Source organism: Nuphar pumila, chromosome 1 (genome assembly GCF_984573655.1).
Source record: "Nuphar pumila chromosome 1, dmNupPumi1.hap1.1, whole genome shotgun sequence".
Classification (NCBI taxonomy): Eukaryota; Viridiplantae; Streptophyta; class Magnoliopsida; order Nymphaeales; family Nymphaeaceae; genus Nuphar; species Nuphar pumila.
This window is the reverse complement of record NC_143249.1, coordinates 17,780,703-17,808,488: the sequence shown is the minus strand read 5'-3', so window position 1 is coordinate 17,808,488 and position 27,786 is coordinate 17,780,703. Positions and strand designations below refer to the sequence as shown.

General features: G+C 37.3%; 1 protein-coding gene and 2 non-coding genes across 3 annotated transcripts; 2 read left to right on the top strand and 1 right to left on the bottom strand.

Moving 5' to 3' along the window:
• The first annotated feature begins 1,121 nt into the window (after window positions 1-1,121).
• On the top strand, window positions 1,122-1,211 carry LOC149848188 (small nucleolar RNA SNORD96 family). The gene has a single exon (XR_016426486.1). It is a non-coding gene; the product is annotated as a small nucleolar RNA SNORD96 family (small nucleolar RNA).
• Window positions 1,212-24,029: 22,818 nt separating this feature from the next.
• TRNAT-AGU (transfer RNA threonine (anticodon AGU)) lies at window positions 24,030-24,103 on the bottom strand. Its single transcript has one exon. It is a non-coding gene; the product is annotated as a tRNA-Thr (tRNA).
• Window positions 24,104-24,973: 870 nt separating this feature from the next.
• Window positions 24,974-26,184, top strand: LOC149848186 (protein C-terminal S-isoprenylcysteine carboxyl O-methyltransferase). Its single transcript, XM_090010648.1, has one exon. It carries the CDS (start codon window positions 25,405-25,407, stop codon window positions 26,182-26,184), a length of 780 nt encoding a protein of 259 aa, XP_089866774.1. The 5' UTR covers window positions 24,974-25,404.
• Window positions 26,185-27,786: the final 1,602 nt, after the last annotated feature.

The following is a 27,786-nucleotide window of genomic DNA, read 5'->3' as shown; positions in this document are numbered from 1 at the left end:
TGGTAGCTATATGATTTCTTTAGGTTACATTGATCCATGTTTTTGGGGTTCGTTCCACCGCCAATATGCTGTTTCGGGATTAGTTTTGTGTTTTTCCTTATGGATTTTGATTATGGTTATGTTTTTCCTATATCTGATATGGATGTATGCATGTGTTGTGGGTGATCCTTCTGTCAAAAGTTCTCCTTGACTAAATAGCAGCAATCCTGTGAATATTTCAGCTTCCTTGGTTATTGCTGTAAATAAATCTTTTGAATCCGCGCTGCTGCTTGACCAATGAATCTGATTGTGCAGCCTGGTGCTTTGGGTTCACAAGTGATCTCATATTGCATCACCTTTGGTAGCGGTGCCACCACTATTGTTTATGGGATTGGCTACCAGATATTGTTTACATATGATATGAAATATGGTGATGCATTCTCATTTGTTGGAGATTTGTCGGTCTACATGTAGTAGTTGTGTTGAGTGGGTATGCTTATTTTGAATTATTGGTGTTCAGTCTGTGTGTGACGGGGGTGATTCTTCTGGCAGAAGAACTCCCTAACAGAAGAGGGGCAATCATATAATGTTTGTATATTCCTTTGTTAACGTCACAAACAAAACTGATAGACATTTTTCACAGCCGGAATCTGTTTGGTTCTCTGTGTGTTAATTAGTGGTCTCATATTCCATCGCCTTGAGTAGCAGTATTACTGCCATTACTTCTTGGGATTGGCCATGAGGCATACATTTCCAACTCCAGCTATGGTCGTTTATGCATCCTTTGTTTCATCTCATGCACTGACACATCACAATGTTGATTTTGGTCTTTTGTTGTTTCTTCTGTTTTGTGAATATTTTTTCAGCAACAATTTTCAAAAGTCCTGTGATTTGCTCATCTGCAACTTCTTTAAGTTCCTTTATTCTGTCAGGCAGGCAAATTGTTTGCCTACCTGCAAGGTGTTTTCAATTTTTTGGGCAATGACAAATACATGGACTTGCCTATTGAGAATTCTAGATTTGTGTGAGTGGTGCGTGTTATGTTTTGAGACGCCAACAAATTTTTTTGGTTATTTATATCATGTTAAAAACTCTTGACAGATAATTGTGTCAATGAATTTTTCAATTTCGTGATATTAATTTGGCCTGGGATGAAGAAACATGAATGTAAACCATCTTTCGGGACTGAATGGCTTTAATGCCTTTGATGTCATTCTGCAATTCTGAGGCCATCTCAAGACCCTTTTTTTTCTTTTTTCTGCAAAAGGATGCATTTCTGTGATTTGCTCATCTGCAACTTCTTTAAGTTCCTTTATTCTGTCAGACAGGCAAATTTTGCGTTTGCAAGGTGTTTTCAATTTTTTATGCTATGACAAATACCTGGCCTTGCCTCTTGAGAATTCTAGTTTTGTGTGAGTGGTGTGTGTTATGTGTTTAGACGCCAATATGAAATTTTGGTTAATTATGTGTCAATGAATTTGTCAATTTCGTGATTAATTTGGCCTGGGACTGAATGGCTTGAATGCCTTTGAAAACCTGACGTACCAATTGGACTCGTCCTTAAATTTTTAAGATCATCCAGATGTTGACATATGCAAGCTCTTCCATGAAGGTGAAAGAGACCCTTAATGGAGCGTGTACCTATTAGTGCACAAGATTAACAGTCATCCTTTTAGGTAAAAACCCAAAAGTCATCCTCAACCGGCGAAGTTAAAAAGTACTTAGTGTAGTGGAAAGGTCTATCAGAATGTTAAGGTACATTGGAGAAAGTTATTTACATCTTTCAACATTGTTAATTTGTTGAGGACTATAATGAACAATTGGCATTGAAGACAACACCAACTTAAGCGGAGAGCGTGTTCTAGACTGTCATGTTTTTTACCGGCACTTTTGATTGTTCCAAAAAAAAGGCCTTATGACTTAAGCCCCTCATTTATCGGGCTCCTCTCTTCCACGTAAAAAATACATTATCTAAGTATATTGACAAACTTGATTTTTAGATATTCAAGACAATAGAAGCATCACAACCACTTCTCTTTAACAAGTTATTTAACATGCTTTCGATATTGAAAATAAATTGAATAGGGAAAAGCAAAAACTTTTGGAAACTCCTAAGTTTACCTAAACTCAAGTAGATAAAACTGAATTGAGACCCAATTTAGACATCTCTCCTTTAGTGCCCCATCAAAGACTTTTCTTAATACCCAAATCCAATTTAAGAGATTTAGATCTAAACTTATGTCTTGTAATACCCAAATCCAATTTAAGAAGACTTAGATCTAAACTTATGTCTTGAATCCAAATCTTCTATATTGGGCTCTCCTTTATCTTCTTCCTTGAAAATCATAAAATAAACATAAACTCAATTTTGTTAAATCCAATCTCAATCCCTGTCCATGTTTAATTTCTTAACCAAATTCAAATCCTTTCTAAACCCATATTTTCCAACTCAAATGTGCTTTGTACCCTATCAAGTTTCTTCAAAATGGATCTACATTTTATCTCAATAAACCGATCGAGTTTGCTTTTATTATGCATGTTGGGTTAGATCCTGTTTTGTTCATTCAGTTTATGGAGTTGCCTCAAGATAAAACAAGATTAAAAAAAGATCCGGTTTCGTATTGTGGACCCATAACCTACAAGGTAAAACAAGATTAAGAAAAGAAAGATTCCTTCTAGCAGCTCATTACCCAAAGTTTTTACCTTGAGAGTAAGGCAAGTTTAACAGAGGTGGTTTATTAGTTGATTCTGTTAAGTCCTAACATCCGATCTAGAAGTGATTCTAACCTCGAATCTTAATTTAGGCTAGAATTGTGGAAGAGTCCAGTTAGGTTGATACTGTGGAGGACTCTTTTGTCATCTTGTAAATAGATGTACCGAAGTTAAATATTTTTAATTAAATTTATTTAGAGATTTCTTTAAGCATTATTTTTTATTCTTATTCTTGTTATATGAAAGAACATATTATTTGATTGCCTCTCTTTCACGCCTATCATGGACGTGAAGACAACACCTTTTCTTCTTTCCTTGTCAATGACTTCACATCCACCTCATGATTCCTTGTGTAGACGATTAGGAGAGACAGCTTTCTCTCTCCATCTTTCAAAGCTGCCCTTCTCTTTACTTTAGCCATTTGTAATTTAAATGGACCCTTTTGTTTTCTTAAAGCCTTTTGTTGAATCCGTTCCTCCCTAGGGCTTGGTTCAAACATTAATGTGCCCATGTAATTAACAGTTTTGCAAGCAGCCTCAAGCAAGATGCCTTCTCAATTTTTCGAGACTCTTTCTCAAGATCTTACAAACATGTGAATGTTTCTTGTTAATTGGATTTATACATGAGAAAATAAGAACCCATCTCCTTGAAATGTGTTTTGCTTTCCTTAGAGAATGATTACAACGTTTTAACTATTGTGTCAGCCGGACGTGCACGTGCTGGAACCGACCTGGGTAACATTGTTGGGTTCATAAATTAGCTTATTGGTTATTCCATAAGGTAACCAGTGTCTGAGGACCTCTACATTTTAGTTGTTCGGTAAGAAAGTAATTAGTATTTGTGGTTCACCTTAATAAAAACTGCTAAATTCAAAGTGCATATTTATGTTAATACTTTGAGATATGAAAGTAGATCTCTAGCTGTGCTTTCTGCTCTTTATTGTTACTCCAACACAGCATATCTGCCATCCAGTTGTGCAAGTTTATCATTCTTGACGTCCCAAATCTGCTTCTTATCAATAGCAGACCATTCAGTGTCAGAGGGTGAAAGCTCCTGCTGAATCCAGAAAAGTCAAAAAACTGTATAACTGAATAAAAGTAGTGACACTTCATTTCCGTTTTTTTTGGTGAATGAATGAAATTCAGATGGTTCAAACTCAAATTTATAAAAGTCAAAGATTTCTCCAGCAATGTCGATATCCCATGCTTGTTAAAATTGCATACTTAGAGTTGGTCTTCTATCAGCATTGCTTTTATTTATTTATTTTCCTTTAGAAGGGATCAACAATACATGTGAAGAGAGTTGGAAGATGAGACATCATCTTTTCTGTCGGTTTTAACAAAAATATCATCCATTACGTCGTTCAACCCTATGGCCTTCATCAGTGGCGGATTCAGGATTCTGCTTAAAGGGGGCAAAAATTTTTATTAAGAAAATAAAATAAAATAGTCCAAAATTTTATTTTATTGTGTTACCAGGAAACAAAACAGATATGAGAAGCAATGCGTTAAGCAGCGAAGAAAAGAAACGAGTGTTAAAAAGTAGTATGAGGCTGGATATGCAAGTGCATGAAAATTGAAAAGAAAACACAGAGAACAATATGAATCTGGAATTCCCAACAAAGGGTGGCACTATAAAAAAATTTGTTAAATTTTTTAGCTTAAGCTCGGGCACCTCGCTTCAGCTTGATTGACCAGGCCTTTGGGTCTGAGCTTTTTTGTTGACCGAGTCATAGGGGTCCTCCCCCTCTGACCCCACCTACTTGGTAGAGCATCTCAAGCAAAAGCTAATAAGAAATGACCTATAATGATATAAAACCAACATGTAAGCTTGTTAAAAGATAATTTAATTTTCTAACATTAAAAATATAGAAAGTGAGTCGAAAGCAACAATAAGCAAGAGGAAAAATGCTAAGTAAGCACAAGATAATCTATTTGTGAAACAAAAAGGAAGTGAGTTTTTCATTCAATGGAATCGAGTTTATCAATGCTTTCCCTCATTTTTAGGAAACAAAGTGTTTGTGGCTTTTGAAGCGAGCCCATGTAGCAAGAAGCTTTCGGTAACTATGCTAAGTCCCATGGCCTTCATCATTGCCACTAACATTCATTGTACAAACAGTGAGGCACATCGAAAGTGCTGATGTCATGCTTAGACAAAGATCAAGATCATGGACGGTAGTGATTTTTTAAAATACAAAATTTGTGTTTTGACATATCTGATCTGACCTTCCCACTTTGTCCAGCTGCACTATGCATATTTTTTATTGGCACCTTTCACAAAAATCGTTTAATATATATTTTTTAGTTTTCCAAAAAACATTTTTAAGAAAATCACTATTCATATTTGGTATCGCTTTAAACTGTATTTAGAATGATTTGATAAAAAAAAGATCTGAATCAACAATCCTTCATATCCTTGATCTAAAAAGCTCAACTGGAAAATAATCTCTTCATCTTCTTATTTTATTTTTTTATTTTTTCATTTGTTTTTTAGCCACACGACTTTCGAACACGAAAACTCAGTTATGATATTGTGATTGTACTTGTCAACTATCTTATTTGATGCTTATGGGTATGTTCCATGGTGCGGGGCCATCAAACATTGGATAGGGTGGACCTCACGAACGTGACTTTCACATCCATTTTCCACCATTATTTTCATTCAACCCCCCCCCCCCCCCCCCCCTTATGAAAGGAATAACGATGAGGTGAACGTAATAAAAAAAAACAAGAGGGCATCCCGCGATGACCTCTAATTTTGCAGCCTCCCTCTCTGTCCCATCCCTGATACTCTCTCTCTCTCTCCTCCTCGGTGGCCACCAGACAAAAAGAGTTCGATGGCGGAAACTGGCGGCCAACGGTGAAAGACCCTCTCTCTCTCTCTCTCGAGCCTGATGGTGAAAACCAGTGACACAGTGAAAGGTCTTTCTCTTTTTTTCTTTCTTTATCGTTCCTTTCTCTTTCTTTCTTCTTCTTTTCTTTCTTTCTCTTTCTCTCTCTCTTTTCTTCTTTCTTCCACTTCTTCATCGTTTCTTGCTCTCTCTGATTAAGGTTTTGGTTGAATTACTTTTGGCTTTGATTACGGTTTTGAATCAAATATTTTCTTTGACTAGGTTTTGAATCAAATTTTTTTAATTAAGGCATCTCATAGGTCATTTCATTAGGGATTTTCTTGTATTTGATTAAGGTTGTTTTTCTTTGAATTTCTTTAATTAGGTTTTGAATTAGTATTTTTTATGTTTAATTTTATGATTTGTTTTTCTTGTAGTTTAGTTTTTTTGGTTTATTTTTTTTTAGTTTTAGGGTTTTTTTGTTTATTTATGATTTATTTTTCTTGTAGTTTAGGTTTTTTTGTTTATTTTTCTTATAGATTAGGGTTTTTGGGTTCATTTATGAATTATTTTCTTATATTTTAGGGTTTTATGATGTATTTATGTTTTTTGTATTATATTTTTATTGTAGTTAATTTGATTAAGATTTTTATTTGATTTCCTTTGATTAAGGCTTTGAATCAATTTTTGAAAACTATAATTTTTTCAGTTAATTTGATTAGAATTTTTTTTCTTTGATTTGTTATGATTAGGGGCTTTGAATCAATATTTTTTAATTAAGGTTTTTATACTTAATTTCATCAGGGATTTTCTTGTATATGATTAGAGATTTTTTTTGCTTTTGTTAGGATTTGGTTTGTCTCGTATATGCTTCCTTTTGATACATGTCTTTTGCCATACAGTTTCTGGTTTTGTGATTTTAGATGACTCGAGTACTATCCAATAAATTGTCTTTTTCACGTTAGTGTATATGGATTTGGATTCGGCCTTAAGAATGGATGCGCCTGCTGGCCTGACAGATCAAAGCACTGCTGAAAAAAAAATATTTTTGAAAAGTGTGAGCGCTCAAATAGACTTAGCATGTTGGTTTTGCAATCTAAGGTGGCTAAGAATATTCGTAGTGCTATCTCGCAATGCAGGACAGTGAATGAATTCTTGAGTGCCATTGAAGCACAATTTGTCAGTTTGAATAAAGTCAGGGCCAGTACCCTAATGTCAAAACTCACATATATGAAGTATTCTGGAGGGGGTAATATTCGCCAGCACATTTTGAAAATGAGGAGCATAGCGTCTCAGCTGAATGACATGAAGTTCACTATTTCTGACTTATTCCTAGTGAATTTAATTTTGGCATTCCTACCTATGGGATATGGTCTTTTTAAGATCTCTTACAACACACATAATGATGAATAAACGTTCAATGAACTTATGTCAGTTTTTTGGTTTATTTATGATTTATTTGATTGTATTTTAAGATTTCATGATTTAATAGGGCTTGATAATTTGATTTTAGGGTTTGATATTTTTATGATAAATTTTCATAATTAGATGTGATATGACATTGATTAAATCATTTATATAGAAAAAATATCAATTCTTAATATTTTTCAAATTAATTAAATTGTAAACATTTTTTAGTTTTTAGATCCAATCCGAGATTTATATCCAAGGCTAAATCCATAATAAACATGTTAAAACACTCATATGGGCGGGTGGATCGAGTCTTGCGATCCAAAACAAAGTTATCTAGCCCATTATCCGTGTGTGTTCATGCTGTCTACATACAGCGTAAAACAACGTTGAACACAAGGAGCACAACCTCTTGTACAATCGAAACAAACGCTGATCTTGGTACAGTTGTGTCTGTTTTGTTTGTTCATTTCGTCCAATAGTAAACAAACAAACAAGCCAACAAAAGCCTACCTGTAAGCCGTGTATTGTTAAAAATGTAGTCACGCTAATTATTCACATTGGGTCGAATAAGAGATCCTTCATAGTTCTTTTTTACAAGGGATCGTATCATAATCTGTATCACCGAAATTCATCATATTGAACATGCACTGCTATCGGCTTCCTATGTCATGGGTACTCACGTTCATGCTGCGAGTGGTTAGGTGATCAGGCCACACAAAACACAAAAAGATCGCTACTGCGTGCAACGATCTTTCATGTAGCACTGGATCTGCTCTGGACTCCATCAAGTGGGTGTCAATATCACCAATTTTAAGTGATATTGTATATAACATGGATCCTCTCGTGCTTTCTTGTTGCATGTAAGGCGCTGTTTGAGGGCCTCCAATATTGAGATGGAAACACCATTTCCATGTGTTGCTAAAAAATGGTTTTGCCAAAAATGTAATGTCGAAGATGAAGTTGCCAAAAATATCCTCTTGGTAATGTTGTTGAAATGTGGTGTTGGAGCTAGCCAGCAACTCCATTCTCAATACAGTGCTTTCATGATACCACATTTTCTCCCAAACAAGTCTAAAGCACAACCAAATCATGATATATTATGTTCCCAGTGGTAGCACAAATGCATGTTCTAGACGTTGCATCCAACATATCGTGGGATTCGGGCAGGGTCACATTTATTGGAATGTTTGGATAAATCAGCATGACCCATAAAACAATGTTGTTAGAATCGGTTTCTGAACTGAATCCATTTTCAAAAGGATTCAGAAAATTGGCTGATTCAGGCCCGAATCAAATCAGACTCAATAGGCCAGACAGTTTTACTTTTCCATATTCAAAAAATAAAAATTACAAAAAAAAAGGGTCGATTCAACCCTGATTCAGAAGGGCTGGTTCAACCCTGAATCAAACCTATTAGGGGGCCGATTCAATTTGATTTTAATAACATTGGTCTGATATGGGTTAGTGTAATTGAACCAATACACAGTTCAATCTCTTAAGCATCTACATCCTCTGCCTATTTTTGGAAGCCGAAAGAAGGCCATAATTAATCAACATGGCACCTCAGGTGCAATCACTATTTTTGGAAGCCGAAAGAAGGCCATAATTAATCAACATGGCACCTCAGGTGCAATCACATTGAACACTTTTGTGTGCCGCTGCACCTGATAAGCCCTCCATCTTCTGTTGGGATGCTTGAATGATAATGATGGGCTCCCCTCAAAAATAAAAATTAAAAAGAAAAAAAAGAAAAAGGTGGCATGTTTCAATCTTCTTGCCACGGAAAAAGTGAGCCATTGGTTCAACTCAAAGTGTGTATTTATGATTTTTTTTTTTAAAGGCAAGACCCCTGTCAGTTATACAACTATACCATTGGGGTCCCAACACAAAGTGACCTACCAGATAAGCAGAGCCCCCGTTGGTATTTATTTATGATAATTATTTGACATAAAAGTAGAGTTATGCCTTAACAAGCACGTAGCGAACTCACAACCCTCACATAGGAAGGCTAATGGCAACAGCTATCATAAGTCATAACCACACGGGAAGGTGACTAAAACAGAATGGACTCCAACGATTGCAGGTAGGGATGCACACGTGGCATATTCAAGCTCGGCTCACTCACTTAACATGGTGCTCAGGCTTGGCCCGAGCCTGAATCACTGGTGTTCAAGCTTGGCTCGTGTTGAACTCGGTTCAGTTCGTTAAGCTTCGTTTGGGCGCCTTACCAAAATAAATCCTTGATCTACCAAAAGGTGGCTCTCTTAACAGCACTTTCAAGCTCCCAAGCTTAGCCTTCGATCTTGTTTCCTCCCAATTCTCACTAGGCCTTTGAGAAGTACCGCATAAACCAACAACAAAAACATTTTCAATTTCACCTAGCTGAACATTCTAATGCATTGGGGTTTTCTATGCCCTAGGTTTTTCAGAGAGAGAGAGAGAGAGAGAGAGAGAGAGAGACCTGGTAGGGACGAGACCCGAGGGAGAATGATGGGGCTCGAGAGAGAGGGACATAGTGTATTTTAATTTTTAAATATTTAATATATATATATATATGATATTTTATATTATATAAAATAAAATACGAACCAAGCTTTATCGAGCTCGGTAAGCCGATCAAGCTCGACTCCTTTGCTTGGTCGAGCCTAGGAGCTTAGTTTAAGCTCATTTACAGGATAAGCCAAGCTTGAGCCAAGCTTTACTGAGCCGAGTCCGAGTGTAACATCTCAATTTTTTTCGATATTTTTAAGTTTAAAAATATAAATTTCAATTATATAATTATATATCAAAAAAACTAAAAATGATAAAATATAAGTTGACGTTAATATGGGTATGGACATGGTCTAGGGCCCATTGAAGAGATCCATATATGATATATAACACTTGAGAATTTTATTTATTTTTAACTTTTAAATTTGAGCAAAATTTAAGTTAAATTTAAGCAAAATTTAAATTAAATTTAAGCAAAATTCAAGAGTTTAAATGGAACTAGGACCCTAGTTAGATCAATTATGAACCGTAGATCTTGTAGGAGATCTGATTTAGCGATTTTGAATATGATTTGGTTCAGAAAATGTAGTTTTTAAAATTAGAGAGGTCTCTATTTTGGGTCTTTTCACTTGGATCGGATTATATATATATATATATATATATATATATATATATATATAAAAGTTGATGTCAATATGGATCTAGACTTTTATTTAGGATCCATATTGATTAGTGCCCATGAATAGGCTAAAATCCAAATGGATATAGATATGGATTTAGATAATGGGTTCAACCTAGACCTATAATCCATCCATAACTTATTTAAAACAAAAGAAAATTTAAAACTTTAAAAAACCTATATATATATATATATATATAATAGTTATGATAGGGACCCCAAATAACATATTCTAGAAGAAGTTAGGATAAGGTAGAGTTATACAAACAACTATTCTAGAGAGGCGGGAGGGGGCTTTTCTTCTATAGAGATAGACGCTCTCTCCAAAAATGTCATCTAGAGAGAGAAAGAGATGGAGGAAAAAAAATAAACAACACCTTCTTCTATTCTTTTTACATATTTCAGCAAAGCAAGGTACGAGTTCTTATCTTTTTTTAATAGAACGAGAGTTTAACATATCTTAAATCATATAGGTTTAAGGGCTCATCATATCTAAAAATTTCTACATGATATGTTATATATTTTTTATGATATTGATGCTTAAAATTAATTTTCTGTATCTTTGAATATGACAACAAATGTTTGCATGCATATACTATGTATTTTTTATGTTCTTGATGCTTAAAATTAATTTTATGCACATGAATATGTTTGCAAAATTCTGCATGCATATGTTATATATTTTTGATGTTCTTGATGTTTAAAATTGATTTTCTGCATCCTTGAACATGACAACAAATTTCTGCACGCATATACTATGTATTTTTTATGTTCTTGATGCTTAAAATTGATTTTATGCATCCATGAATGCGTCTGCAAATTTTTGTATACATATACTATGCATTTTTTGTGTTCTTGATGCCTAGAACTGAATTTTTGCATCTATGAACATGTCTGAAAATTCCAGCTGCATATCATATATATTTTTGAAGTTTTTGATGCTTAAATCAAAGTTTATACATCCTTAATCATGTCTGAAAATTTCAACATGCATATCATGTATATTTTTTATGTTCTTGATGCTTAAATCCAAGTTTATGCATTTTTGAACATGTTGGAAAAATTTCAGCATGCATATCACGTATATTTTTTATGTTCTTAATGCTTAAATCCAAGTTTATGCATCCTTGATCATGTCTGAAAATTTCAACATGCATATCAAGTATATTTTTTATGTTTTTAATGCTTAAATCCAAGTTTATGCATCCTTGATCATGTCTGAAAATTTCAACATGCATATCACATATATTTTTACTGTTCTTAATGTTTAAATCCAAGTTTATGCATCTCTAAACATGTTTAAAAATTTCAGCATGCATATCACATATTTTTTTACCATTCTTGATCCTTAAATCCAAGATTATGCATCTCTAATCATATCTGTAATTTTTTAGCATAAATACCGTTTACATTTTTTATGTTCTTGATGCTTAAATCTAAGTTTATGAATCTCTAATCATGTTTGGGAATTTCTGCATGCATATCATATATATTTTTATTGTTCTTAATGCTTAAATTCAATTTTCTGCATCCCTGAATATGTTTGCAAATTCTTGCATGTATATTTCATGTATTTCTGCGTTCTTGATTAGATTTACAACATATGTAGTGTACACACATGTTCTGGCTGCGTTCTTGATAAGATTCACAACATATTTGTGTACACATCTGTTGGTTGCGTTCGTAATAAGATTCACAACATAGTTGTGTACACATGTGTTGGCTGCGTTCTTGATAAGATTAATAATAGCATATTTGCGTACACATGCTGGTTGTGTTCGTAATAAAATTTGCAACATATTTGCGTACACATGTGCTGATTGCATTCTTGATAAGATTCACAACATATTTGCATACACATATGCTAGTAGTGTTATTGATGAGATTTGCAACAATATATATATATATATATATATATATATATATATATATATATATATATATATATATATATATATATATATATATATATATATATATATATATATATATATATATATGATGTCTGTGTTCTCGACAGGTTCGCAGTAACATATATATGTGCTCTTCGCATTATAGATAGATTCACAACAACATATACATATGTATATATGTTGTCATATATTGTTTACACCTGCTGCCTATGCTTGTACTGTTTGCACATGCTGCCCACATATGTCGTATGTATATGTTGTCCACGCATGTGCTGTTTGCACATACTATTTGCATGTACTGTTTGTACATGTTGTCTACATTATGTTGTTTGCATTACACTAATTACGCTATGTTGTGTTCATTATGTTGTCTGCGTTTTTTGAACAGATTTACATCGTAACATACACACACACACAACATAAAATATATATAAATGTTGTTTGCTTTTTGAACAATTTCGCAACAATATGTGTGTTTATATGTAAATATGTTGGTTGCATTTGAACATAAAATTTTGGTTATTGTGTGTGTTTCATATTCATTGAAAAATCTTGCAATGATAATTTATCGTGGCAATGTTTGATCCACTGACATGCCATCAAGGGTTGTGAGCATGTGTTGCATACGGAATATTAAATTGTGATCTTTGCATTGCAAAATGATTTTCTTGAATTAATTACATTATTGAATTTAATAGGACAATGACTTGAATTTGTTATTGCATGTGGATTTACATAATTATTCTTCTTTAAAGAACTCTTAATTGATTAATATGGTAAAAGAGATCAAACAATGTAATAATTTTCTTTTATAGTGTCTCTCTGAAAGGGTGAGAACCTTGGATGACGGTTGTAGGGGACCGTGAGGATACTAAACAACATGTGTATTTGTTGTTCTCAAGAACTCGATGTGTGGTTCGTGTTCCCGACCACAGTTGTAGAAAACTTCCAGTCACTTTGCTTGGGCGTAGTGTTGTTGACTCAACTTTAGTTATTGGTACACCAAGAAAGTGATATCAATGGTTATGGATTTTTATTGACGTCCTGATGTCCTTCTGAAAAGGTGAGAACCTTAGATGGCGGTCGTGGAAGACCGTGAGGATACTAAACACCATGTGCATTTGTTGTCCTCAAGAACTCGATGTGTGGTTTGTGTTTTCGGCCACAGTTGTAGAAAACTTTTAGCTACTTTGTTTGAGGGTGTTGTTGACTCAGCTGTAGTTATTAGTATACCAAGAAAGTGATGTCAATTATTGTGATTTTTCATTGATGTCTCGACATTAGGTAATGATTCATAATGTTTAGATAGATAGTGAGGATTCCTAATATTGGTCGGAGAATAAGTATGAAACCTAGTAATTTAAAATATAAATTATGTGTTAAGCTAAGACTCAGAACTACCTCAAGTCTAAAAAACTTTGCCTGTTTTGAGTATCTGCGAGTTTGTAAGAAAGTGAAAATTAAATTTATTTGCATTAAATAAGGACATGCATGCAAAAACAATTCTGATAAATTAAATTTAAAAAGTTATTTATGCATATTGCATTGATTCATGCATCTTTAAATGTTTGATTTAATATAAAATTATTGATTGCTTGCTTGAACTGCTTAGATGGTAAGTTACTTCTGATGATATGTTACTTGTGATTCCTCTTAAACTTGTGCTTGATTTACTTTATGCTAAATTTTCTAAAAATATTTTTCAGGCACTGAGGCTCCATGATGATGAGACTGACTAGCTGAAGGACTCGAGGGTTATGGATATGGTGGCTCGGGTTCTGATAAATAGGGATGTTTTTCCTTTTTGTTTTGGGAACCGTGTGAAACTTCATCAAGACTTTTCAATTAAGTTTAATTCAATTTTAGTTCATAGTTTAAATTTATTCTATTTCTAAAATAGTTGTTGGATTATGAATATTAAATTTGTAATGTGCCCCTGGTCCTTGAAAGGTTTTCCATAATTATTTTAAAAAATATTTATATTTTTTGAGGGTTAGTTTGAGGTCGTTACACCAAGCCGGCTCGGTTTGTTGTGCATCCCTAATTGCAGGTCATGTTGTTTGCCTTGGTATTCCACCACACTCTAGCCGTGTATAACTTGATTAGCGAGACATTAGTAGATGCGTCAATCACCAAGTGGTAGTACACATCACCTTCCACCAACTGCAGACCTTCTATCCCCTCCACGAACAATAGTTGTGTATGCTTCCACACATTGTACTTCGATACCGCCAGTTTGTCAAAGATTTTCACATGGGTATCACTCTTTACCTTGGGGATCTACAACCATGAAAGCCCTTTGGAAGGCTTCAAAGAAGCCATGAAACAGAGAACTTGTTGGACATTTTGGATTGGGTCCAACCAGATGTGACCCAGTTTGACACAGAGCACACCAAAAGAGAAATAATGAGAATGGGGAGGGTGGTCATGTGAATGTGAAAAGTTTGCATTCAATATGAGAATGTGAGAGGTTCATATGCATGAATGCCATGCATGTAACTACCACTCTTCTCTCCTATATGAAGAGATGTGTGGTTGCTTGACTAGAACAATCAAGATGATTTCTCTCTCTCATTCAGTTCAAGGGTCCAGCTCACCTTTCGACTTGACGGACTGGGTTCATCGAGGGTGTCAATAGGCTGAGGAGAATGCCGACCACCCACATCTACGCAAGCTTCGATCTGACTGAGGATGATGGCTTTCAATAAATTGTGTTCTCTATTATGATTTATGCCAACAATGGGTTATTGACCCACGCCTCGTAGCCGCTATGTGTGTATATGCGCAGACATCCATGTGACGCTCACCAAATTATTGTCGACGAGTAGGGACACCGCATCCTGATTTTAGTCAGGGTTTGCTTGTTCCCCGTTAGGAGCCCTCTATCGCTGCCAGGACTCAACAGGCGCATGCAGGCTGGTTTGTGCCCTGCCGCAACATGCAGTAACTGACCGCTTAAGGCCGATCGTAGTCGGCAGCTGCTGGAGGCAGCCAGTGGTAGCAACAGGCGTTCTTATTGGTGATTGTGCCTATAAACTGCCACAGTCAATCATAGTTGGCTGCCTGGCCATCTACCTGTTAGGAAAACCACAAGCAAGAAACAACCGAAGGAAACAAAAAACAAGAATGATCACACCATACACAACAAAGACACAGAGATTTACGTGAAAAAACCTCCCCTCAAATCCGAGAGCGAGTAAAAAACCATGGTCGCCCAGAGAAAAACTTTATTGCTCTTTCGACTACTACAAGAGAGAAAGAAAAGAAAGAATTTATAAGACAAGGGCGACAACCCGACCAGCACCGGAGGGAGCCCCCAGACTCCCTTCTTGAAAGGGCAAAAACATTGAATCAGGCTCCACAACTCATCATCGGAACGAGGCCGTGGATGTCAGCGGCTGGCCGCTGCCATCGGTTGCGACTGCAGGCAACACTGGCCAGATACAACCACTCTCCCTTTCCCGTTATGGTTCTTCCAGCTTTCGCCACTGCAGTTGCCCGCTCGTGGCGAAGAACACTGGAAGAGGGAGGGAGCGATACCCTAAAAAAATTGAGAATTTCAGTTTTTAGGGCCACCAAACCATAACCTTCTTCCCAATGTTGGAGGACGGCCACGGTCGATGGTGGACGACCGCCTGAGGCCGGTCATCACCGACGTTGCTTATGGTCAGCCCCGGTGGTGACGAGTATGGGTTGAAGGAACATGGATTGCTCCTTGTTCCCTAACGACAACTCTTCACCGCTACAGTCGGCGATGGCAACAGAGGCCCACCATCGATGGTGGTGGCAGGCGATAGAAGTCGGTTGGATGGTGGAGGGCAAAACCCTAAAAAAAGAACACGTTTGAGGGTTCATTGTTCGAGATTCCACCATAGCAATTAGAGTGGATCCCGACCTCGAAGGGGAGCCTGATTCGATCCTGGGTTCCGGGTGGATTAGATCTATGCCCGTCCTGAGGGGGCCCGATCCGAACCCGAATCCATTGTTTGGACTGAGTAGATCGGGTCTGCATCCAACCTGGTCGGCAGACCCAATCCATACTTAGACCCGTTAGGGGTTCTGGGTCTGTGTTAGGAGCCGAACTGGTAGGATTTCGGTCGAGGGTCTAGACCCAACTCAGGGTTCCAGATGGATCGAGTCCGTGTTTGACTTATTTTGGCCCGATCTAGAACCCAGGATCCGATTTGGATCGAGTCTAGATCTGAATCGTGTCTAGGTTGTAAGATCCAACCTGGGATCCAGTTTAGACCAAGTTTGGATCTAGATTGGGCCAAGATTATGGGATCCGACCTAGGACCCATTAAGTTTGGATTTGGATCTAAATCGAGTCGGATCAGATCTAAAATCAGATTCATGCACTATTTACCCCTTTTAAGGAGTAGAACCAGTTCTGTGATTGATACAATGCATTCTGGGATAGGTTTAGAGCCCTTTCTAACCGATTCTAAGCAGTTTTTCACTGGTTCTTGCATGAGGAGATCATGTTTTCTTGTATCTGAGAAAGAACAAAGGTTTTCACATTATGTTTTAGGGGATTAAAGGCTTTAGTACATGTTTTAGATCGATTAAACAGTTCTGGGACCAATTCAAGGTCTTTCTTGACCGGTTCAAGGCTATTTCAGACCGATTTAGAGTACTTTTTAGCCGGTTTCAACACTAGGACCACAATTATTACCTGCATCATTATGCCTTAGTCATTTTCTCATGCTTTATGAATATTTTTATCATAGATGCATGACTTTGGAATGACTCTTGCATGCATTTTTATGTTGTTTTTTAATTATCGATGATATTTAAGAATAAAATTATGACTAAATTCATTACATATGTGATGTGTTTTATCATTTTTTTTACATATATGACAAAGCATGAATTTGTGTTTTTGATGTCATAATATATAGTTTGTCATGAATATACATGCATTATCATATTTTTGATCAAACATGTCAGGACACTTACAATACCTCTCTCAAGGTATGTGTGACATTCTCAGAATAAATTATTTTTTGAGAACCTTGAAACTCTACTTCATTTCTCAAAGCCTAGCATTTCTTTTTTCATTTTTGACAACATATTACGTGTATCCAACCATTATTCTCATTCCCATAACAAGTACAAACATGATACAACTCATATCACCTGTTAATATTTACATAACATGATTGAGTACTAAAAATAAACATATAATATGTATCACAATCTTCATGCATCTTATTAAAAGCATAAAAAATAAAGATTCTCAAGCATGCAGTTCAGACGATCTATTCATATACATGAAATAATCAACATATTTATAAAACACATAGAATCACTTAATAAGATGCATTTAAAAACAAGCTTGTATCTTATTTATTTAGAGAGTTATTTACAAATGTTGACTTACCTCGAATCTCTCAAATCTCAAACTAAGGATCAACCTTAGTCTTTCTGCAAATCTTAATATAAAATGAGCCAAAAATCCCAACAATCAATATCATTAAAATCCCTACTTGTGTAAAATTATGAAGACACTCCTAGGACTCTTTGCCAAACTCTAATCCTAAATTCTCAGAGTTTGCTATCTTGCCTTATGCCAATGGATTCCTTTCGAGAAGAAAAATTCAGGGATCAAAAAATCACCCGAATCTGATACCAAGATGAAGAGTTATGCCTGATTTACTAATTAGGCATAATAAGGGCAAAATAGTTTTTTCACCTCTTCAACGGGTCTAAATTTAAATATCAGGATTCATGAGAGATCAAGCAAACCCTCTTGATCTGATTCTCGAATTTCAGATCTGAATCTTATATATCCAACCCAAAGCAAGTATATATATAATTTGTTTATTGTCTTTGTCCAACTAGACTAGGTTGGCCTATTGGTAAGGGGTAGTTTCTTTCTTATGAGAGGTTGGGGTTCAAATCTTAACCCTCTCCCCTCTCTTACTCGCTTTCATTTTTTTGATAATTCTGGATTTCATTGAGCCTAACTCAAAAGCCAGACAAAGATCCAGTCCTTGTTTTCATATACTGGATCCAAATCCAATCTTTTCTAGTTTAAATCCCTTACTGGACATAGATTCAGTCTATGTTTCATACTCTAGATCCAGATCTGGTATGAACCTAACCCAGACTCAACCTTATCTGGGCTCAGTCCCAAACTGAACCTAACCCAGAATTAGCATGATCTAGGTTTAATCCACTTGACAAAGATCCAATGTAACGACCCCAACTCATACCCTTTGAAAATGCATAATTTTTTTTTAAGAGTTGCGAAAAACTTTCCAGAGACCCGGGGTCCTCACAGTTCCAATTCCAACTGGATAGCCCAAATACCACAAATGAACTTGCAACCATCATCCATAAGAACCAAAAAATTTATTTATTTATGAATAAGAGTAAATTTCAGAGACAATGTTTTATTCGATTGAAAATAAAACAACTGAAAAAGCAAGAAGAACTGAAACCAAAGAAAAAGCCATTTTGTCCCCTGCTTCATTTGTCAAGCCCAAGTATGACTCTCATTCATTCCCAGTAGTCAGTCCAACCTCACTGCACACCATTTTCTGTGAAAAACCAACAAAGTAGGGTGTCAGAACCGAAATTCTAAGCACAACTACTTCTAAAGAACCCAGGTGAGACAAAGAGCATGAATAAGATTTCATATAATAATTTGAGTGAGTGAAGATATAACAATTTGCAGAATTTAAATAACCATACATGCAACCAGTTACATATGCTAAGCATGAAGAAACAGTAACGCATGAGCGTATACAAGAACTAAGTAACAAAATCTTTCAGCATGTTTTTTAGGAAGTAAATAACATACACCTACCATTCTATCATAATTTAGAGAACAATTCAATTATGCATGATCTAGTGCATAGCAGCAAAATGCATGATTATGTGCAATGCATGATTCCTTTTGTTAATTTTCATTTAAGTTTCATTTTTTCATATGCATGCCCTATCAAATGCACACAACTTTAAGTTTCTCTTCTTAATTACCGTTGCCCGCAGATACACCAAACAGATACAATCCCCGATGTTAAGTAGGTTCTTAAGGTAGCTTAGCACACAATTTGTATTTTATTACTGTGGTTCAACTTAGCCCTCGACTGAATCTCCTTCGGAACATTAGACCTCCACATCTAATGTCGGGGACACAAGGGACACCCCACGCCCACATGTGTCACTTCCTTGGTACCAAAACAATCACAGCTGTGACCAACACACCACCCTCAGGTAAAGTGACAGACTCTCCCTAAAACCATAGCCAGGAGAAAGAATCTCAATATCAGGTTCATGAGACAAAATTTCAGCACACAGAGTTTTTGTATCCTCACAGTCGCTCCAAGACTGTATCTCTAAGATCTTCATTCTCCAGATGGAAGATCCCAGAACATATATTACATTGTTCTTTATTATATTTTTAATTTACCTTAATTATTTAAGTTTGCAACACCATATGCAAAAGTAAAGTGAAAACCCGCATCCTCCCTAACGGGAACCCTTACAGAACTCCAGTCTCTGAGGCCAACTAGAATAGTGTAGTAGTGTGCCATACCAACTTATGTGATTTAAGTGATGCAGTAAAAAACATATGTGAAAGGAAAACAAACCCACGGCTCTCTAGGCCATCATTGCATCACATAATAAAACCAAGTAGTGTTTGTTCATAATACTAGGCCAATAGTGCCAAAAGCATGTGCACTCATGCAAACATAACACAACTATAAGCATGTCATTTCTCAATCATATGCATCCTCACTATGTGTGTTACCTCCATCACATACATGTATCTACCCATGCATATCTCCTTTGAATGTGTATATGTACACATAAATTAAACATTTTCATCAAGTGTACATGCTTACATAAATTGCCGAATATCAATAACTTGACAATTATATGACAACACATGCTCACGTTAATGACTACATAATCAGGACAATTAACTATTGCTTAACAAGGTCAATCACATATACATATGGCTGGGCAGAACTTATGAGCACATATATTAACCTATCATGGAATGAACCGTATTATGAGCAACATTAGCCATGACAAGCATAGGTATGCTATTGAGCATGTTCCAACACGCATTGGGCTGCTGCTATGCCTGTTACAACATCGGTCCAGCCAACACCCCCATAGTTTCATAACAGAAAGTTTATTTTCTATTTGGCGCCACAACAACCCACATATATGCAGTTTTATGACAGGAATATCATTTTCTGTTCAACACTGAAACAACCCACACATATGCAGTTTTAAAACAGGAATATGCAAGACCATAAAACTAAAAATCAAGAGATCCATATTATGCATACAAGTGAAAAACATAACTCATTTAATACCAATGATTGCATGATTCAACCTTAAACTCAACATCAAATAAAAGGAAAGGAAACCAAAGTCATGTCCTTTAACAAGAGCATACATGCTTATGTGTACGTTCAACAAAGGTGTGTGTGGTCAGTTATCACAACCAGAACATCTTACTAATTCACCAAATCTTTTTTTTTTCAATACTGAATATGCTCCAACACATGAACATTCAAACATCTCATTACACAGGATCTGGGTTTTTGTTTCAAAGGACCTATTGTGATGTCTAATCTTTTGACTAGATTTAACATCCTCATAAAGCTTTTATGGTAAGACAGTTTTAACTAATAATTAAATTCCTTCTTGCATAAAAAAAAAGAATGAAATTTATAATTAAACATTCTAAAATTTAATCAAACAACCCAAGAACAGTCAAAGACCACAATTGTATGCTCAAACTGAAAAGAATCTACACTGCATTTTGTACTTAGTTCAATAAACAGGTAAAATTGACAAGTTGTTTACCCCATAATACTACGAGAATTGTGAAGCCTATATTATGTTAGGTCCAATGGTCACCAAGGCAGAAGAGGAGGTCTGATGATGTTCTAAAATCATGAAATCAGGTAAATGATCATAGACCGACAAAAGTGGGCAAATTGTGGACTGAGACTTTGTCTTTAATATGTGAATCTTATAGGGAACCGGTACAACGTACAATCATAACAGAGGCAATAGCATGAGCATCTTGATCATATATGAAAACATAAACTGAATATGCTACACGCGAATAACATGTAACCAAGGCTAAATACAATTATTAATTGGTAATCGGACTTGCAGACAGTCTATGAAACCACATGTAAACTGATTTTTATAATAACCACCAGATAGTATAAGCGCTGATTTGGCATCAGGCTAACTATAATCCCTATAGCCACATCGGCAGACATTATCATGATATAAACTAGTAACAGACAGATAGTACTAAAAGATTTAATTTCATACAATTTAACCCTCAAGTCGAATAAAACTCCCCTTATAATAGACATCACCCTTTTAGCAAAAAAATCGAAATTGCATATCCCCTTCACAATGGAAATCCGAAACCCCCAAATCATATATTTGGGCTTTCAGATTAGGGTTGGTGGAAACCCCCAATTCGTCTAACCCTACATTGGAGATTCTGAATTTCCCGAATCAGTCAATTCGGGGTTTCCATTGCCGTAAGCCCTTACCCTCCCCTTGTTACGTAGGGATTTGTGGTTGACCCCATCAAACTTCTACGTTCAAATTTCCAAAATCCCCAAATTCTAATGTTTGGGGATTCTCGTCTCGAATCCATACAGGGAATCGAACCCATCTTTGATTCCTCACCCAGATTCTAAAGAAGAACCGTACTTGTTCTCGGTGATCTTTCCAGCGATCGGAACCTGCCGTGGCGGGAGAAGGTTAGCTGATGACGCTTTTCTCCGTTGTCGAGCCTCATCAGCGCTGCCGTGAAGGGGCGATCGGCAGGAGGAACAAAAAGGAAGAGGTGGTGGCCATCGATGGCAGCAGGCTGTCGAGAGGTTACGGTTGAGAGGCGAGGATTTGTCTATATTATGGCTTCCACTGTCGCAATACCAATCGAGAGGGGGCAGAAGAGATAAGAGACGAGAGGAAAATTTGGGAAAACATCGAGGAAAAGGGGAAAAAAAGAGGCAAATGAGGTGGGGGAGAAGTTACCGGCCTTTTCATGAAGAAGGAGGGTGCCTTCCAAAAATAGCGGAGGCCGTTACCCTTTCGCCGGCGGCCCCTCCAACCCCCCCCTCTCTTCCTTGCGATCAGGCTTAGGGTTCTCTCTGAACCCTAACGCCTGTTAAAAAAAATCGGGCAACCCTTATCGAGTTGCCTTATTAAAACCCACCCCCTCCTTTTTATCGTTTTAACGAGAGGGCCGGGTCTGGGACCTGCGACTCGGGATCCAAACCCGGTCGCGATTTTGGACCCGCACCTCCCACTCGGTATGGATCGACGGATCAGATCCGAATGGATCCAATCATGGATCCCCTAAAAATACTTGTATAATATATATATATATATAATCATTTATATGTATATATATGGTATATCCATAAGGATCCTATCTGGGTCTTGAATCCGGAATGTGGATCCCAAGCCCATTTATGCATTATATACATAGCTATCACTTGAATAATTTGATTAATTAAAAATTTTGCACTTATATATATATATACATATAAGTTTATACGAGATAAATATATACGTAAAGATCCCTTTATGGGTCTCGGATCCGAGACTTGGGATCCCAGGCCCAAATCAAAATGTTACAAAGTTTGTATTATAATATATCTAAATAAATGCTTAGAAAATTGCGGTTATTACATCCAATCTATGTTTTCATATACTGGATCCAAATCTAATATTTTCTAGTTTGGATCCTTACTGGATAGATATCCAATCTATGTTTCATACTTTGTATCCATATCTGGTATGACTGAACCGAACCTGGTTCATTTTGGGTTTCGTACAAAATAGAATCAGACCGATCCAGTTTGTGTTTGGGTTGGAACTGGGCCCAAACCTGACCCATTCCGGTTTGGTCCTGATAATTGAATCCAAACCTAGTAACGGAAACCAAAACCTTATCCGATTCTGGTTTGGATCCAAGCATCATGCAGTTCATAGTAAGAAACCGAGACAATCACTGTCTCAGTTTTCTATATATATATATACATATATCAATATATCTATATATATATAATATTTTATTTTTCATACCCTTGACCCGGTCTGGGTTCCGTCTGAGGTGCATTCAGTTCGGTTCAACTGACTCGGGCCGATGATTTTTTTTATAAATTGACCTGGTCTGGTCTGGGTACAGACCGAGACGACCCGTCCTGGTTCACAACCAGACCGATTCGCCGGTCTCTAAGAAACCTGAGACAGAGGCCATGGTCTCAGCTCGTGGCCTCCCTCTCTCCCTCAGGTTTGATTGCCACCGATAACCTCCTGGTTGCCGGTGGTTGAGGCAGGGGTGCCCCCTGCCTCGTTCCTTTCCTAACGGCGCCACCGCCGAAGGTAGAGGGAACCATCTCCCTTTGCACCCCTTCCAGGAGGGTGGCAGGGACAGGGGTGACCCCTAACCCCTGCCCCTCTCTCTCTCTTCCTTGCTGGGGGCAGCAGGGATAGAGGCGAACCTCTGTCCCTCCGCTCCCTCTCCCTTTGCCATGGTGGCGGCAGGGGTAGAGTCACCCTCTGCCCCTCCCCTCATTCTGAGGCTGCCGGTCGCCTCCTTCTTACTCTTCTGAACATAAAAAAAAATGATGGGGGAGAGGGTACCTTACGCCGGCAGAGCATCGACCTCCCTCACGCCTTCTCCTTCCTTCCTCCCTGATCTCTCTCTTTCTCTTTTCCACAGGATTGAGCCACTTCTGCCGTAGACACCTTGCTATGTGATTGTGATTACTCTGTTAGTAATTTAGCCTTGTCTGTGTTCGCTACCTGCTTGTTAAGATTGAACTCTACTGTGATATATCACACACATTGTTTCCAGCCTCTAGGAATTAGGATACAGTGGTAAATTGTCATTTTTTTTTTGTGTTAAGAGAAAATGAGTAATAACTATCACTAAGGGAGAATTTAGAGAGTCGTGAAATTCAAAAAAAAAAAAATCGTGAAAACTAAAAATATTAGTAAATGCTTTCATTGAGATTTGAACTCAAGACCTCCCGCTTACTAAACGGGTGCTCTAACCAACTGAGCTATGAAAGCTTCACAGAAATGGATTGGATACATTTATTTTTTTACTCCTAAAAAACGCCGTAGTCAAGCCTGGCCTTACCTAGCCTAATCGACCTTACCCTGGGTTCAGGTGCTGGCATAAAATCTAGCTCAAGCCTGACCTAACTCGTTTATAAACTGCAAAACCTAATAGAATTGACAACAAACCAACATATTTGCATGGATCAAAGACATAGCCAACACCAGATGATAGGGTTGCAAATGGGTCAAATATGTCTCCAGCCATGCTTGACCTGCCGGATATTGAATCACTTTTAACAATCTGGATCCAAACCCCAATTGTACCCTGACATAGATCGAGCTTTGAAACAATAAGTAACAGGCGAGCTCGAACTCAGTTAGTTTCTCTTGAACTCGGTTTAACTAGCCACAAAAACGAGCTAAGCTTGAACACATCATCATGTTTGGTTCGGTCGACTCGTTTACCAGTCCTCATGACCTCAACCACTTTTCCCCTTGGTTCCACTAAGTGTCAAGAACATGATTGAGCCATCGCAACGACTATAGGTATGACAGGCTGAGCCATCCCGACCGAGTCGGGATCGGGTGCAATATGATTGCACAAAAATTGTACATTAAGCACCCGATCGCCCTCCATCAAGTCTTGAGCCCACACGCCGTCCCCCGTCCCCAATATGAAGGGTGATCAGGTGCTTAATGCACAAATATTTGTGCAATCATATTGCACCTGAACTTTTCACATCCCGACCAGATCTTAGATCCCAAACGCAGTTTCTCCGAGTAATAAATCAAACAAAAAAAAAAAAGTGTCAAAAATCCAAATCCACCATCTCAAAGATGAGATCCGGATCCGGATCCAGAGACAAGTGCCCTCTCCGGTTCAGAGTTGAACCGGTTCGGTGCCGGTGGCACAAAATTCACTGCATCGCCGTGTCTTCTGCAACTCACCCCCCTTAACCTCTTATCTATAACCTGAGACGACGATGACAGCTACCCTCTTGCCCAACCCTCCTCTCTGCACTCTGAGACCCTCCACAAGGACCACAACCCCCAAACTCTTCTTCAAACGCACAAAACCATGCTCCCCACAAGAGCCATTCCTACGCATCTTCAATTCCCAAGCAATCACCCAAGAAAATGGAGCCCCACAACCCAAGAAAATCCTCAAAGAGAAGATCCCAATCTCCCACTATCTCAATGCAGATTTCTTCATGCAGAAGGTTTCCGGAGTGACCCCTCTAGAGGTCTGCAAATGATCGGGCTTTCTCTCTCTAGCCACTGCTGGTGTGAAGATCATTGTGGGACGTTTGATGGACCCTTTCTTCTGGATGTACTTCAGCTGGACATTGTTGTTCTGGACCTGGATGGTTGCTGTTTCTTTGGGTGCTCTTGGGTTGTATTTTGCTTACAAGCACTCAAAGGGTGAAGCTTCGGTTTTGGGGCAGTTGGTGGTGGTCACATCTGCCTTCACTTGGCTGACTGTAGTCCCCCCTGCTGTTGCCAACGGCTTTCTGGAGGGCTGGCCCATTGCTTTCTTCTTCATCTATCACTATTTCTTCTTTTTCAATGTTAGTGTGAGGAAGAGGTTGTATGGGGACTATTACCTCAGGTCCCATGATGAGAAGTGGGATGTGAGTCTGCCTCTGCATTATAGACTGGCTTTTGCTATTGCCGTCTTGGTGGGTCATTTCTTAGCTGCGTTTGAAGCGCCCCCTCTTCACCTGGTCCCTGGGGGTTGGCAGAACGTGCCCATATGGTTGTTGGTGATGGTGGTTTTGCTTATGCAGTATTACAGTGTCCTTCATCTGTCTAATTACTCGGAGAAGGTCGTCGTGCCGACGAGCGTGGTGCAGTTTGGCCCGAATCGCTGGGTTCGCCACCCGATTTATGCGTCTACCATATTCCTGTTTGCACTTTATTTTGCTGCGCTTCGCGCGCCCTTTAGCGTGTTGTTTGTCCTGTGTGTTGGAGTGCTGTATCATGATCAGAAAGCTAAATTGGAAGAGGATTTGATGGTAAGCATCTTTGGGGATAGTTATGAAGCATACAGGAGTAAGGTTAGGTACAAGTTCATACCTCTTGTATACTGATTGTGTTTGTTGAGAACGGAAACAAGTTTTGTTTTCCCACTCTGTCAAGGTTAATAGAATGTGATGCTTTCTTTATTCACATTTGTTTCCCAGAAGATTATTTTTTCAGTCTCTTTTAAAGGAATCAGTTCACACCTTATGTGCTTCAATAACCACTTTTTTGTGGAGAATATTACAATACATCTGCGACCGTGTGTCCATTACCATCCTTAATGTTCATAAACAGAGGTAATCAACAAAATCAAAATTTTGTACTATTCTGCCATATCGATCAAATGTCAAATATGTTTTATAACATGACAAAAATGCAAACACTATGATCTGCATACAATGCTTTTTAACTTAAGAAAATGAATGAATCATCTCTATTGGGCTTTTACATATGTTGAACGTTGGCGTTACTGATTTAAATGATTGTCTATCCTTGGTGCGAGAAAAAAATTCATGATTTCTTTTCCATGTTCAGTTGCTTCACATTGAAAAGAGCGACATGTATTATCTTCTGCAAGACGGCTCTACTGGCAGAAGTTGCCTCCATTTTGTTGCTTCTGCAAGACTATTCTGCAGCAAATGTTCCTTCCATTTTGAGGGTCACAGAGTTGCCAATTAAACTGTTCATGGTGCTCTCGTGAAGAAATTTTTTCCCTGTGCAGCTTTTGAATATGCAGCCATCATGTTGAATTATATTTATTATGGCCAGCATCAATAAGGAAGCTGTGATTCCATTAGATTTGGTTAAGTTGCTATAAATTGCTATATTCTACCTTTTCTAAGGTAACATGTTATTTCCCATACTCTATTTATAGGTTTGTGTCATTTGCCTTGTGTTTTGTTGAATATAGTAACTTGTGAATGCATAAAGCATATTTTTCATTACTCAACTGATGTGAAAATAACTTCGACCGAAACATTCTTAGGCATGTCTTCTGCATTCTGGTTGAAGGTCTTATTGCTTTGTAGCATGATCATACATGAAAAAAAGGGGTTGTGGCCTCGGTTCTCCTTGCTCATTGTCAATGTTGCCATGATGCTTTACAGAATTACACTCATCAACTATGAAACTTGATGTACTTGTAATAATTTGTGGATGACGTTGGTGTCCCTTTAATTTTTAAGAGGGTCATGAGTTTTCTTCTTGAAATACAAGATATTTGTATGTTCCTGAATTATTCTTGTCAAAATGTTGTTGTTTTGTGTCCTTCTCTTGGTTTGGCTGTTCGGAAACAGTTTCCTAATGATATTTTTCAAATCAGTCACATCCACATGAAAATGAAAGATGAAATAAATTAGAAAAAATAACTGACCTCTAGTAATTTAACAAAGTTATATATTCAATGAATAAAATTTATGAATATTGCATTAATTTTAGAGCATTTGGGTGATTTCAGACATATTAAGGTTTCTGGTAAGATTTAATGTTTGTTTGAAGGACAGGTTGTTTAATTGATTCAGCATGATACATGCATGATTTTCAGTTGCTGAGCCATTATAACTCAACTTTTTTTAATGTAATTTCCAACTACATTTTGTTAAATGCAGTCATGTATGCATACGAGAATGAGCTACCAAAATTGACTGTCTGAAAACCCCAAAATTTGCCAA

Bases quoted from the DNA above. Each gene is read 5' to 3' on its own strand.
- LOC149848186 (XM_090010648.1), top strand. From the start codon at position 25,405: ATGGACCCTTTCTTCTGGATGTACTTCAGCTGGACATTGTTGTTCTGG.